General features: G+C 38.5%; 1 protein-coding gene across 12 annotated transcripts in view; it reads right to left on the reverse strand.

Moving 5' to 3' along the window:
- The window catches only part of cnot4b (CCR4-NOT transcription complex, subunit 4b), a 178,079-nt gene that overhangs the window by 102,125 nt on the left and 62,895 nt on the right, over nucleotides 1-13,059 (reverse strand). For all 12 annotated transcript variants that reach the window (XM_059977763.1, XM_059977759.1, XM_059977756.1 and 9 more), the window contains exons 2-4: nucleotides 10,158-10,398; nucleotides 4,165-4,362; nucleotides 1,844-1,930 (exon numbers count right to left, since the gene is read on the reverse strand). In XM_059977763.1, the coding sequence (XP_059833746.1) occupies nucleotides 1,844-1,930; nucleotides 4,165-4,362; nucleotides 10,158-10,331 (459 nt within the window). In that variant the 5' untranslated portion in view covers nucleotides 10,332-10,398. The remainder of the gene's footprint in view (nucleotides 1-1,843; nucleotides 1,931-4,164; nucleotides 4,363-10,157; nucleotides 10,399-13,059) is intronic.

Raw genomic sequence — 13,059 nt, forward strand, 5'->3', positions numbered from 1 at the left:
TGAAATTTGCAGGCATGCTGAGCAAGTGCTTCATGAAACCCATGAAATCCTGGGATTTATAGAGGCACAGGGTAAAATAATTATGTTCAATCTGTACAAAAACTTGATAGGCAACAATTGTAGTGCTGTGCCCAATTCTGATCAAATTTTGAAAAGCATTTCCAAGTCCAAGAGAGTGCAGAAGAGATTTATTACCATGCTTTCAGAGTTCAGGGATTTCACCTAAAAATACAATGGAGAAGCTCTTCTTAGAGTAAAGAATATTGACTGGAAAAATATTAGAGCATTAAAGTCATGACAGATGGCTTTATGGAGCAAAACTGCTCAAGAAAGTGTTCTGATTTAAATATGTCATCAAAAGGATTGAGTTAAGATCTAACAATTTATTGCCCTACAAGGCTGTTAGCACAGACACCACTTTGAAAAGCAAACTGTACAGGTACTTGAAGGAGAATAACTTTCACATCTGTGGAGAATAAGCAGGGTGATGACTGAGAGTTCTGTCTTGGGAAACCTGCATAGACTTAATAATCACCTGCACTCAAAATTTGCTTACATTTTAAGAACAAAATTAATTACCCTTAAGATTAAAAAAAAATTAACTGACTAAAATGTTACCACAAGATAACTTTAAACTTATCATTTCTTGCTACCAAAATGCAATCATCTGACCAAGCTTTGTGTCCACCTACCTGGTGTCTGCACATTGTAACTTTGCCCATGTCTCTTTGAACATATTACCATTCTCCTCACTGCCTTTTCAGATCTTGGGTCACGTACAAAGTTCACTACTTATAGCCTGTGCATAGAGCTTAGATATAATAAATATCAGTAGCTTCACATAATTTCCTGGGGAACTTGGGCTCCCAATAGTATGAAGATCTCTGTCACTGTACTTCCCTTTCTTAACTTTGTACCGTACAACTTTTTACCTCTTCCTTGCAAGATCCTTAATTTTGGTTACAGAATTTCAGAGATTTGCTTCTGCCACAAAGAGCAGCCTACTTTGTGCTGATTGTTTGCAAATTGTTCAATCTTCAGTTTATTTCCTTTCTCTTCTAATCACAAATTTTCCTATCAATCCTCCTCCAAGTTTCAAATGTTTCGACATTTCAAGCTGCCATGCTATGCTTCTCTAACCTCTAATCAAGTCCTAGTAACCCAATCCCTTAAATAGATCTTTTCCAAGAAATTGAAATGTGCAGTCCTTAGTTATCTTTGTCTCACACTCAGATGTTTGAAATATATTCTTTAGATTGGATTATAATTTCCTAGTTTTCGTACACCTGTTGATAAAATAAGGCACCCTCGACACCCGTCGACCAAATCTGAAATTCAATGCAAAGCAAGATTTTATGTTGAAAAAGTGTTTAACAGACTGGCAAAAGAGACCTGTTCCTTCATATCAAACAAATTGAAACTTAACACAATGTACAATGCTTGCTGTATCATTGCGTCATAATTATCTACATGTACAATAATTCATTACTGGTTTAATCCCCATGATTAAAACAATTATGTTTTAATTCACTCATTTCCTAAATATGCTCAGTGATCAATGCAAGTCCAGATTAGCACTTTTATATTCCATTTCAGCCTAGAAGAGCGAGGGCAAGTACAGATATCTGCATTACAACAAAATACAAAAAAATGCTATTATGCCCCTTCAAGTACAGGTAATCCATGATAGGAGGGCATGCATTAGAATTTTTTTTAAAAAGTCGTTCCAGGCAGAGAAGACAAAGGAGGCTTACAGCCCTGTTCTGGCATTCCAAGTAGTAAATGAAATAAAACAAAAGGGAAAATCAACCAAGAAATGAGCCATTAACTGGTGTAACCTTACCTGCGAACCTGCATATGATGTGCTGTTGTTGATAACAACTTTATGTATTTTACCAAACTTCCCAAAATATTCTGGCCGTTTTAAAACCTGGTTGTTAAAAAATATATATACATATAAATATACAGATGGTGATTCAATTCAATATCCATGATTCAGTCAACATTTTAAACAAGAGTATAAAACCAATTATTTCAGCAATAAAGTTCAACTAATACTAGCAAGGCCAAAACCGAGGAATTATCTGCAATTTAGCAATACTAACTGTAGTAGTCACAGCTTCCTCACTTGTTGGGCTGCTACACCAAGTGGGTTTGGGAAGATATGTCTCAACAAAACATTGCCTAGATGAACTATTTCAAAGGGGTCAAGAGCCATAATGATGAAAGTTGGCTTCTTTGGACTGCCCCAAGTTGAATGTTTCTTCCGGTTTATGACTTTTGGTGTAACAATTCTGAAAGCTTTCAGAGACAATTACGTAGGAAGATATCTACACTCAAGACAGTCTTGCAATCAGTTTCAAGTTCTTGGAGTGAAGAACTTTCAAAAGATAGTCAAAATAAAGCAACTTAAAGACGTTACTGAAAAAGCTGATGTATCTGCGACCAAAACATCTCTGGTACTAAGCTGATGTAATACAATTTGCTATGAGTAACTGTACTATTGGCCTGTTGCAAATCATACTCAGAAAGAGTTTAGAACTTGGCATCTATGTACAGTGCTTTGTAAAAGTATTCAGTCTCCAACCCTTTGTTCTCATAAATGAGTATTACAACTAGGGATTTTGATCAATTTAGCTCAGGATTTTTATTTGTGAATCAGATGTTCCCCCCACCAAAAAAAAAACACGGAAAATTGCTAAGCATGATAAACTAAAAAATCAAAAACTAATGTCAGCAGTTCAAAAATAATCCTCCCCTTGCTCAGTAAACAGTTGAACCATCTCTTACACCAGTAGTTTTTTTTTTGGACAAGTCTCTATCTCATTTGCACAATGTGATGGTGATTGCTCAAGCTGTGCCAGGTTTGTTGGGAAGTGGTAGTGGTAACTTTGAGGTCTTGTCAGAGATGCTTGATCTGGTTAAGGTCAGGACTCTGACTGGGCCACTCAGGGACATCAATTTTCTTCATCTGAAGCTACTTCATGGATGCTTGGGCAATGTGTTTTGGGTCATTGTCTTGCTCAAAGACACCTGCCACCCCCCTCCCCAGTTTAAGCTTTCTGACAGAGGCTAGTAGGATCTCTGTGGATTTAACAACATTCACCTTTCCATCAATTCCGGCTAGATCTCCTTAGCACACTTTACATTAGGAAGGTGTTACCTGGCTGATGCACAAAATTAAGATTTACACCACACATACCACTTAGCATTGAGACCAAACAATTCTACTTTAGTCTCATCTGAACACAAGATCTTGATCCACATCTTTACACTATCTTCTAGGTAATGCTTTACTGAGTCTTTATGGGCAAGGATATGCTTTTTATTTTAAGATGGGGCTTCTTCCTTGCCACTCTTCCATAACTATCCTTTTTGTGCAAACCTCTGGAGATTGTGGAGCCATGAACTCTGCAGCCACTGACTTCTGCAGTGCAAAGTGACTGTTGGCATCATTCTCTTTTCAGTGCCATTTTTCTCCAGCGACTAAGTTTGAGGGGCAGCCTGATCTAGGCAGTGTGGCTGTGGTTTCATACTTTTTCTACTTTGTCTTGATGGACTGCACTGAGGTTGTGCCTCTCTATTATCATTTGGTCTGTTGAAAGTCTACCATATTGTTAGACCTTACAGAGAAAGTGAGTATTTATTCTCATGAATTGATTGAAAACAGCTGATCCTCCAATTTTCTGTATCACCAAATTGGGTGAGATGTTAAGGTAATATAAGGTATTGCATCTGATGAAAGTTAGCCTAGTAATTACAAAGGGGATGCATATTTTTTCAGCCTCAATTTTGTTTTTAAATTTTTAGTGAATTGTTAACAGGTGTTGGAATTCTTCTGTTAATTTGAAATGATGCACAATGTTTTGCAGAACTCAAAAATCCTACTTCAATATAGTTTAAATCTAGAAAATAAGACACTAAACTGTGAAAATAGTTGTGGGGGCTGAATACTTTTTCATGGTAGTTTAACATGCCATGATTATTCCTAAATTAACATCTGAACTAATCTATTCTCCAGTCATATCACTTGCTAGTTGTTTTGGGCAAATTTGCTGTTCAGCTTCCCACACTGATTTTATTTGAAAAGTACTTACTTTAATAATAAGGACTTTAGAAATAGCCCAAAGTTGCAAGAGATACGACATCAAAACACCGGCTCACCTCTGGATCTGCAAGCCTCTGTGATAGACCAACAACAAAAACTAGATTCTTCTGTACAACACGTACACTAGCCAAATGTTTGCGGTTCTCTGAGATTTTCTGTTTCCGCTCATTCTGTTTTTGTTTCTTCTCATTTTTTATCCTCTGTAGCTCCTCTTGAGAAAGCGGTTTATAAACTGCAGGATCTTCAGGGTAGGGCTGGGGGTGGGGGGGGGGGGTAAACAGAAGGAAACAGGAATACTGGTTAAATAATGAAAGATGAAAAATACAAGGCTTCTGATAATTGGTGACTTTTGGAGCTACAGAACATTTAACCATCATCAAAATGCATTTTGCAGAGGGGCACCCACTCGAAACATCAAGTTTGTATCCACCCCTGAACCTGATGACAAAATACATCTAGGATTATGACATAAGCGAAGATGAACTCCAAAGATAAACAGTGAATTTGTTGGGCAAGGAGAAAATACCCAGCTTACACTGGCAGTGTAACCAGTGGACAAGGCAACGAGTACAGATCATTTAAGTTATGGGATCAAGACAATACTGTGAATCTTTATTGCCTAGTCATTGCTCAGAGCAATACTACTTATACAGCTGATTGTCTCAAGTTATAGCAATGCTAGAATTGCACACTGGATTCAGGGCTCACTACATCTTTGAAGATAATTACTTGGGTCTATTCCCCAAAGTAAAAGGAATTTGTGTCTTCTTGTGAACTTCGACATATTTGGCATGTGATGAATAACAGCATGCAACCTATGTGTGTGCCAAATTGCAGAACACAGCTATCCATAATCAAATGGTAGAGTCAATTTGCCAATAATAAGATTGACTGATATGCAGGTGAATCTTGCCCTTTCGCTATAATGGATGCCTGACTAAAAGGGGAAGGCTGATGTGTCTGGTATCACAAGCAAACATTTGTCACAAGCAATTATGAACGTGCATTATGATTTCCTTTCCAAACGCTTATTTAATTTAAAAACACATCATTACTCAAGGTTGTTAATCATACATTATAAGACATATTCAGGAACTGGTGTTCAGATACTAAAGGTACACCTCAGTAGCCCTCTTCAGTCTGAGAGGTTGTCAAGTTTCCAATATCACTGTCAAGAACTTATCATCCTCTGTTCTCCATATTATTTATTAATATTTCTTTTTTGTATTTACATAATTTTTTGTCTGTTAAACACTGGTTGTTTGTCCATCCTCTTGGGTGTGCCTATTATGATTCTAACAGATCCATAAATTAAAAGCCATAATTAATTTTATTATGGTTCTTGGATTCACTGAGCATGCCCACAAGTAAACTGAGTTAAGAAACTGCAAGGGTAAAAGGACTTTGATGGCAGTTATATACAGGCCTCCCAACAGTAGCTGGGAAATGGACTACAGGTTACAATAGAAAATAGAAAAGGTGAGTCAAAAGGGCAGTGTTATGGTAGTTATGGGAGACTTTAAAATGCAGGTCGATTGGGAAAATCTCAAGAGAGTGAGTTTGTCGAATACCTAAGAGATAGCATTTTAGAGTGGTTTGTCGTTGAGCTTACTCGGATCAGCTATACTGGATTGGGTGTTATGTTACGAACTTGAGGCAATTAGAGACCTTAAGGTTAAAGAACCCTTAAAAACCAGTGATCACAATATGATTGTGTTCAACTTGAAATTTGATAGGAAGTAAAGTCAAGTCTGATGTAGCAGTATTTCAGTGGAGTACGAGAAATTACAGTTGTGAGAGAGGAGTTGGCCAAAGTAGATTGGAAGGAGCTGCTGGCAGGAATGTCCAGCAGAGTAGCAATGGTGTGCGTTTCTGGGAAAAATAAGGAAGGTGCAGGACATGTGTTTTACAACAATAAAGAAATACTCAAATGGTAAAATATTACAACCATGGCTGACAAGGGAAATCAAAGCTATTGCAAAAGCAAAAGAAAGGGCATACAACAAAGCAAAAAAATAATGGGAAGATAGATGATGGGGAAATTTTAAAAAACCTACAGATAGCAACTAAAAAAACCATTAGAAAGGAAAAGATGAAATATGAAAGCAAGCTAGCAAATAATTTCAAATGTGTAGTAAAAGAGTTTTAAGTATGTTAAATGAAAAAGAGAAATGAAAGTGGATATAGGACTGATAGAAAATGAGGCATGAGAAATAATAACGAGGGACAAGGAGATGGCTGCTGAACTAAATGACAATTTTGCGTCAGTCTTCACTGTGGAAGACACTATCAGTATGCCTGATATTGTAGTGTGTGAAGGAAGAGAAGTTGGTGCAGTTACTGTTACAAGAGAGAAGGTGCTCAAAAAACTGAAAGACCTAAAGGTACATAAGTCACCTGGACCAGAGGAACTGCACCCTCGGGTTCTGAAAGAGGTAGCGTTAGAGATTGTGGTGGCATTAGAAATGATCTTTCAAAAATCACTAGACTCTAGCAAGGTGTCAGAGGACAGGAAAATTGCAAACGTCACTCCACTCTTTAAGAAAAGAGGAAGGCAGCAGAAAGGAAATTATAAACCAGTAAGCCTAACCTCAGTGGTTGGTAGAGTCAATTGTTAAGGATGAGGTGATGGAGTACTTGGTGACACAACAAAATAGTACAACGTCAGCATGGTTTCCTTCAGGGAAAATTCTGCCTACCGATTTTATTGGAATTCTTTGAGGAGGTTACAAGTAGGATAGATAAAGGGGGTGCAGTGGATGTTTTATATTTGGACTTTCAGAAGGCCTTTGACAAGGTGCCACACATGAGACTGCTTAACAAGTTAAGAGCCCATGGTATTACAGGAAAGTTACCAACATGGTTAGAGCATTGGCTGAATGGTAAGAGGCAGCAAGTGGGAATAAAAGGATACTTTTCTGGTTGGCTGTCAGTGACTAGTGGTGTTCCGCAGGGGTCAGTGCTGGGACTACTTCTTTTTATGCTGTATATCAATGATTTAGATGATGGAATATCTGGCTTTGTTGCCAAGTTTGCAGATGATACAAAGATTAATGGAGGGGCAGGTAGAGTTGAGAAGACACGTAGGATGCAGAAGGACTTAGACAGATTGGGAGAATGGGCAAGAAAATGGCAAATGAAATACAATCTTGGAAAATGCATGGTCATGCACTTTGGCAGTAGAAATAAACGTGCCAACTATTTTCTAAATGGGGAGAAAATCCAGGAATCTGAGATGCAGAGGGACTTGGGAGTCCTTGTGCAGAACACCCTGAATGTTAACTTGCAGAATGAGTTGGTGGTGAGGAAGGCAAATGCCATGTTAGGTTTCATTTCAAGAGGTCTAGAATACAAGAGCAAGGATGTGATGCTGAGGCCTCACCTTGAGTATTGTGAACAGTCTTGGGCACCTCATTTTAGCACCTGGCATTGGACAGGATATAGAGGAGGGTCACAAGGATGATTCCAGGAATGAAAGGGTTATCAGATGAGTAATGTTTGATGGTTCTGGGTCTGTACTCACTGGAATTCAGAAGGATGAGGGAGGGCATATGATTGAAACATTACGAATATTAAAAAGGAAAAGACAGTAGATGTGGTAAGGATGTTTCCCATGGTGGGAAAGTCTAGGACAAGAGGGCACAGCCTCAGGATAGAAGGGCGCCCTTTCAAAACAGAGATGCAGAGAAAATCCATTGGCCAAAGGGTGGTGAATTTGTGGAATTTGTTGCCATATGCAGCTGTGGAGACCAGGTCGTTAGGTGTATTTAAGGCAGAGATTGATAGGTTCTTGATTAGACATGGCATCAAAGGTTACAGGGAGAAGGTTGGGAACTGGGGTTGAGGAGGAGAGTAAAAAAGGATCAACCATGATTGAATGGCGAAGCAGACTCGATGGGTCAGATGGCCTAATTCTGCTCCTATGTCTTATGATCTAAACAAATCTCAGGGATGTACATGGTAACATATACAGTGGCATGCAGAAGTTTGGGCACCCCTGGTCAAAATTTCTGTTACTGTGAATAGCTAAGCGAGTAAAAGATTACCTGATTTCCAAAAGGCATAAAGTTAAAGACGACACATTTCTTTAATATTTTAAGCAAGATTAAAAAAGGAAAAGGGTCTAAAGCAAAAGTTTGGGTACCCTGCATGGTCAGTACTTAGTAACACCCTCTTTGGCAAGTATCACAGCTTGTAAATGTTTTCTGTAGGCAGCTAAGAGTCTTTCAATTCTTGTTTGGGGGATTCTTGCCTATTCTTCCTTGTAAAAGACTTCCAGCTCTGTGAGATTCTTGGGCCATCTTGCATGCACTGCTCTTTTGAGGTCCATCCACAGATTTTTGATGGTGTTTAGGTCGGGGGACTGTGAGGGCCATGGCAAAACCTTCAGCTTGTGCCTCGAGGTAGTCCATTGTGGATTTTGAGGTGTGTTTAGGATCATTATCCTGTTGTAGAAGCCACCTTCTTTTCTTCTTCAGCTTTTTCTCTTATAGACAGTGTGATATTTGCTTCCAGAATTTGCTGGTATTTAATTGAATTCATCCTTACCTCTACAAGTGAAATGTTCCCCTGTGCCACTGGCTTCAACACAAGCCCAAAGCATGATCGATCCACCCTCACGCTTAACAATTGGAAAGGTGTTGTTTTCGTGAAATTCTGCATCCTTTTTTCTCCAGACATAACTTTGCTCATTGCAGCCAAAAAGTTCTATTTTAACTTCATCAGTCCACAGGATTTGTTTCCAAAACGCATCAGGTTTGTTTACATGCTCCTTTGCAAACCTCTGATGCTGAATTTTGTGGCGAGGGCACAGGAAAGGTTTTCTTCTGATGACTCTTCCAGGAAAGTTATATTTGTGTAGGTGTCGCTGCACAGTAGAACAGTGCACCACCACTCCAGAGTCTGCTAAATCTTCCTGAAGGTCTGTGCAGTCAAACAGGGGTTTTGATTTGCCTTTCTAGCAATCCTATGAACAGTTCTCTCGAAAAGATTTCTTGGTCTTCCAGACCTCAACTTGACCTCCACCGTTCCTGTTAAATGCCATTTCTTAATTACATTACGAACTGAGGAAACAGCTACCTGAAAACGCTTCGCTATCTTCTTATAGCCTTCTCCTGCTTTGTGGGCATGATTTATTTTAATTTTCAGAATGCTAGGCAGCTGCTTATTGTTGGGACAAGGTTTGAGGAGTCAGGGTCAGGGTATTTATAAAGCTTTGAAATTTGCATCAACTGGCCTTTCCTAACGATGATTGTGAACAAGCCATAGCCCTAACAAGCTAATTAAGGTCTGAGAACTTGGTAAAAGTTAAGTAAGAGCTCAAATCTCTTGGTGTGCCCAAACTTCTGCATGGTGCTCCTTTCCTTCCCCCCCCCCCACTCTAAAATTGTACAAAACAAAAATAATACACTAATCTTGCTTAAAATGTTGAAAAGAATGGTTCATCTTTAACTTTATGACTTTTGGAGATCAGTTCATCTTCTACTCACAACTAATCACAGGAACAGAAATTCTGACCGGGGTGCCCAAACTTTTGCATGCCATTGTATGTACTTTGATAATAAATTTATATTTTGGGTGGACTTTGATCTTATTGGCTGATCCAAATTATCTTGGTCTAACTATGGGATTTCAGTTTATAATCTATGCTGGAGCCCTTTGTAAGGCAGATTGGCTAAGAGCCAAGTGGTGTCCTTTAACTAAACAATTCTGTTTTCTGTTTCCATCTTCACGATTGTCCTTTGTTTGAAAGTGGATTTCCATAACTCCACTGTATGGATTGGGAATAAATTTGCATTTCCCAAAGATACTTGTTCTGAAATGACAACCATATCATCACTGTAGTCCCAAATAAATCAAGATCGAGGGTCATCTGTAATAGAACACCAGCAGCCACTGCCTCCTCACTGGGCTTTCACTTTCCACCTTCCATTGAGTGCCTTTTTAATCCATAATTAAACATACTAGATACATAAAGACATAACAGCACAAGCACAATCAGTATTTCTGTTTGCAAGCTTGGTTCATAGCTTCTATTAAATCAGCTTACTTTTCTGCAGGCTGGACAGAGGCCATTTTCATCTGTGCGTATACGGTGCCAACAGAAACGACAGATCTGGTAGCCACAGGTGCAAGGGAAGAAGTTGATGTCATCAATTTCAAGAGGCTCCATGCAAAGTGGGCATTCAACAGGGTCCTCTTTCGTGTCAGGGCTGCGAGACATCTCCAGTGTTCACAGGATTTTCAACTTCTCACCAATGAAACTGTGCAAATCTGAGTATATTTCAAGTCTGTATAACCAACACAAAAAGAAAGTGTTTCAGAAGCATGCTTTCACAATTAACCCATGTTAAAAAAAAGTTAGAAACCAATTACAACAATACACAGCTTGAATCACACACCAATGTGAAGTGCCATTTAAGTACCACATAACCCATTTAACTAGTTTTATAAATGGTACTATGGCTTAACTCATCCTTGCACATTTGCAAAATAGCAATCAGAGCCCAAGTCTGTCAATGGACTTCAATACAACAACCCATGAAACCAAATGTCAAATGATTTTAGTATAATTAAATGTCAAGTACTTTTGTTCCGTCTACCACAGGTGGCGGTATTTTCAGCTTGATAATTCAGAGATAAATCCTCACTTTCTAGACTTTCATGTATGGAATTTGTTTCACCAAGTACACCATTTTGAACTAGGAGGAGTTACTGTTCTGTAATCTAGTTCTAATTACTCCTATCATGGAAATCATTAGAACAAAAGTGCAGCCACTAATACTTCACTCCAGTACTACAGGCACATTCATTTGAAGACAATGCTTGGGTTGAATGATTATGTACTTAAGCAGACAATTTCTATGGAACTTAAAGAAATAACTTCACATAGCAACATGCAGTCTCACTTCATTTCCAATATTACAATGTTCATTTATCATGGTAGATTGATGAGTGGGGCCCAAGATTAATTAGACAAGCCTGAAGACTTTCTTATTAATCTTAGGCATCCTCAGTTCAAAGCAGCTGGGAAAGTATACAATTACACAATCCATCAAGTTGGATGGTCTCAGCTTGGAAACATTAGCATCTCACAGACATTTTAAACTTTTATCAAACGATGGAACAAATCGTGAACATAACGACAAGAATTGTCTTCCCATGATACCACACACTCCTTTCTCAAGAAGAGTGAGTTAGTCTGCTGAGAGATTTCTATTAGCGATACTGCCCTAAGAGCAGCACCAGCACTTTGCTTCAGACTTTTATTGATAGGACAGGCACTTCTAAGTAGCTTCAACAAAGTTCAGGCTGAACATGTATCGAAACAAAATTAAATGGCGACTATACTAAAGCTACTTACTGAACTTAGATTCTGCACAAAATAAATGACTAGCAAGTCTTAGGAAAGCAAAACTTCAATTATTGCATAATAAGCACCAACATTAGAGTGGAGGTTAGAATTTAATCTGTTGTGCTTTCCTGTTCAACTCCTGCACTCCCCAAGCAATGACTCAAGACCATCTGTTTGAAAATGCTACTTTGTAAAATGTAAACAAACAGCATATAAATATTTTTGAAGTCAATTATTTTGGATGACACTGTAGCATAACTGTTAACGTAATGCTGTTACAGTGCCAGCTGTAAGGTCAGGGTTGAATTTCCACTGCTGTCTGTAAGGAGTTTGAACATTGTCCTCGTGACCGTATGGGTTTCCTGTGAATACTCCGGTTTCCTCCCACATTCCAAAGTAGTACAGGTTAGGGTTGAGTTGTACGCATGCTACGCTGCACCAGAAGTATGGCAAGAATTGCCAGGCACAATCCTTATTGATTTGATTTGTCGCAAATGACATATTTCACTGTGTTTCAATGTATATACGTCAAATAAGATCCTTTCATTTTAGACACCCACTGTAGATTAAGAACTATATTCTACTACTGCTAGATACTCAAAGTATCATACACAACATGTCTTTACACAACACACAGCACAATCTATTACTCTTCATCATGTGACAAAACATTTATATTATATATGCACATAGTTGTCAAAAGATGGACACAAATTCAGTTTTGTTATTGAACAATGACTGAACATGGGTCTGGACACTAGGAACATTTGACTTTTCTCCAAATGTTTCCATGGAAACTTAAACATTCATGAAAGATAAACTTGGTCAACTTCTAATAGAAAAAACATATGTTGCACATAGAATACAATTAATTGGACAATGCTATCCATGTTGCTGGACATGTGATGAATTTATTTTGCAAGAAACTGCTTTTAATTTATGACATCTTCCCCTACCACATCTACTAAACAACAAATAAAGATTTTTTTCCCCATGTGTCAACTTAGAATCCTCAATTTTATAATGGGAACCAAGACATGATTTTTTTTAAACGTAGAGAATGGTGAGTGCATGGAATGGGCGGCCAGCGATGGTGGTGGAGGCTGATGATAGGGTCTTTTAAGACACTCCTGGATAGGTACATGGAGTTCAGAAAAAATGGAGGGCTACGGGTAACCCCAGGTAATTTCTAAGTTAAGGTCATGTCTAGCACAGCTTTGTGGGCCGAAGGGCCTGTATGGTGCCATAGGTTTTCTACATTTCTGAGTTGCATTAGCTTCCAGATGCAACAAGCTTGTGGTATTATTGACAATAATACCCCATTTATTGTGAATTTCACAATCTTATGTTAGTCCCAGGCAGGAATCCCATTCTTTTCCACCTCAAGCAGAGAAACAGGGAAAATACCAAACACGTAACTACTGTCCAGAAGCTGGTGAAGAGAAATTGACTGAGGGTTTTCAGGTCCATATGGTGATGCCTCTACATGCATCTTTTTTTTGGGGGGGGGGGCAAACTTAGAATATAATGCTATCCAATTAAAACTGTAGTCTAAAGTTATCATGGCCTGAGTATACAAGAAACTTAAGAAAAAAAT

This window comes from Hypanus sabinus, chromosome 8 (assembly GCF_030144855.1).
Source record: "Hypanus sabinus isolate sHypSab1 chromosome 8, sHypSab1.hap1, whole genome shotgun sequence".
Taxonomy (NCBI): Eukaryota; Metazoa; Chordata; class Chondrichthyes; order Myliobatiformes; family Dasyatidae; genus Hypanus; species Hypanus sabinus.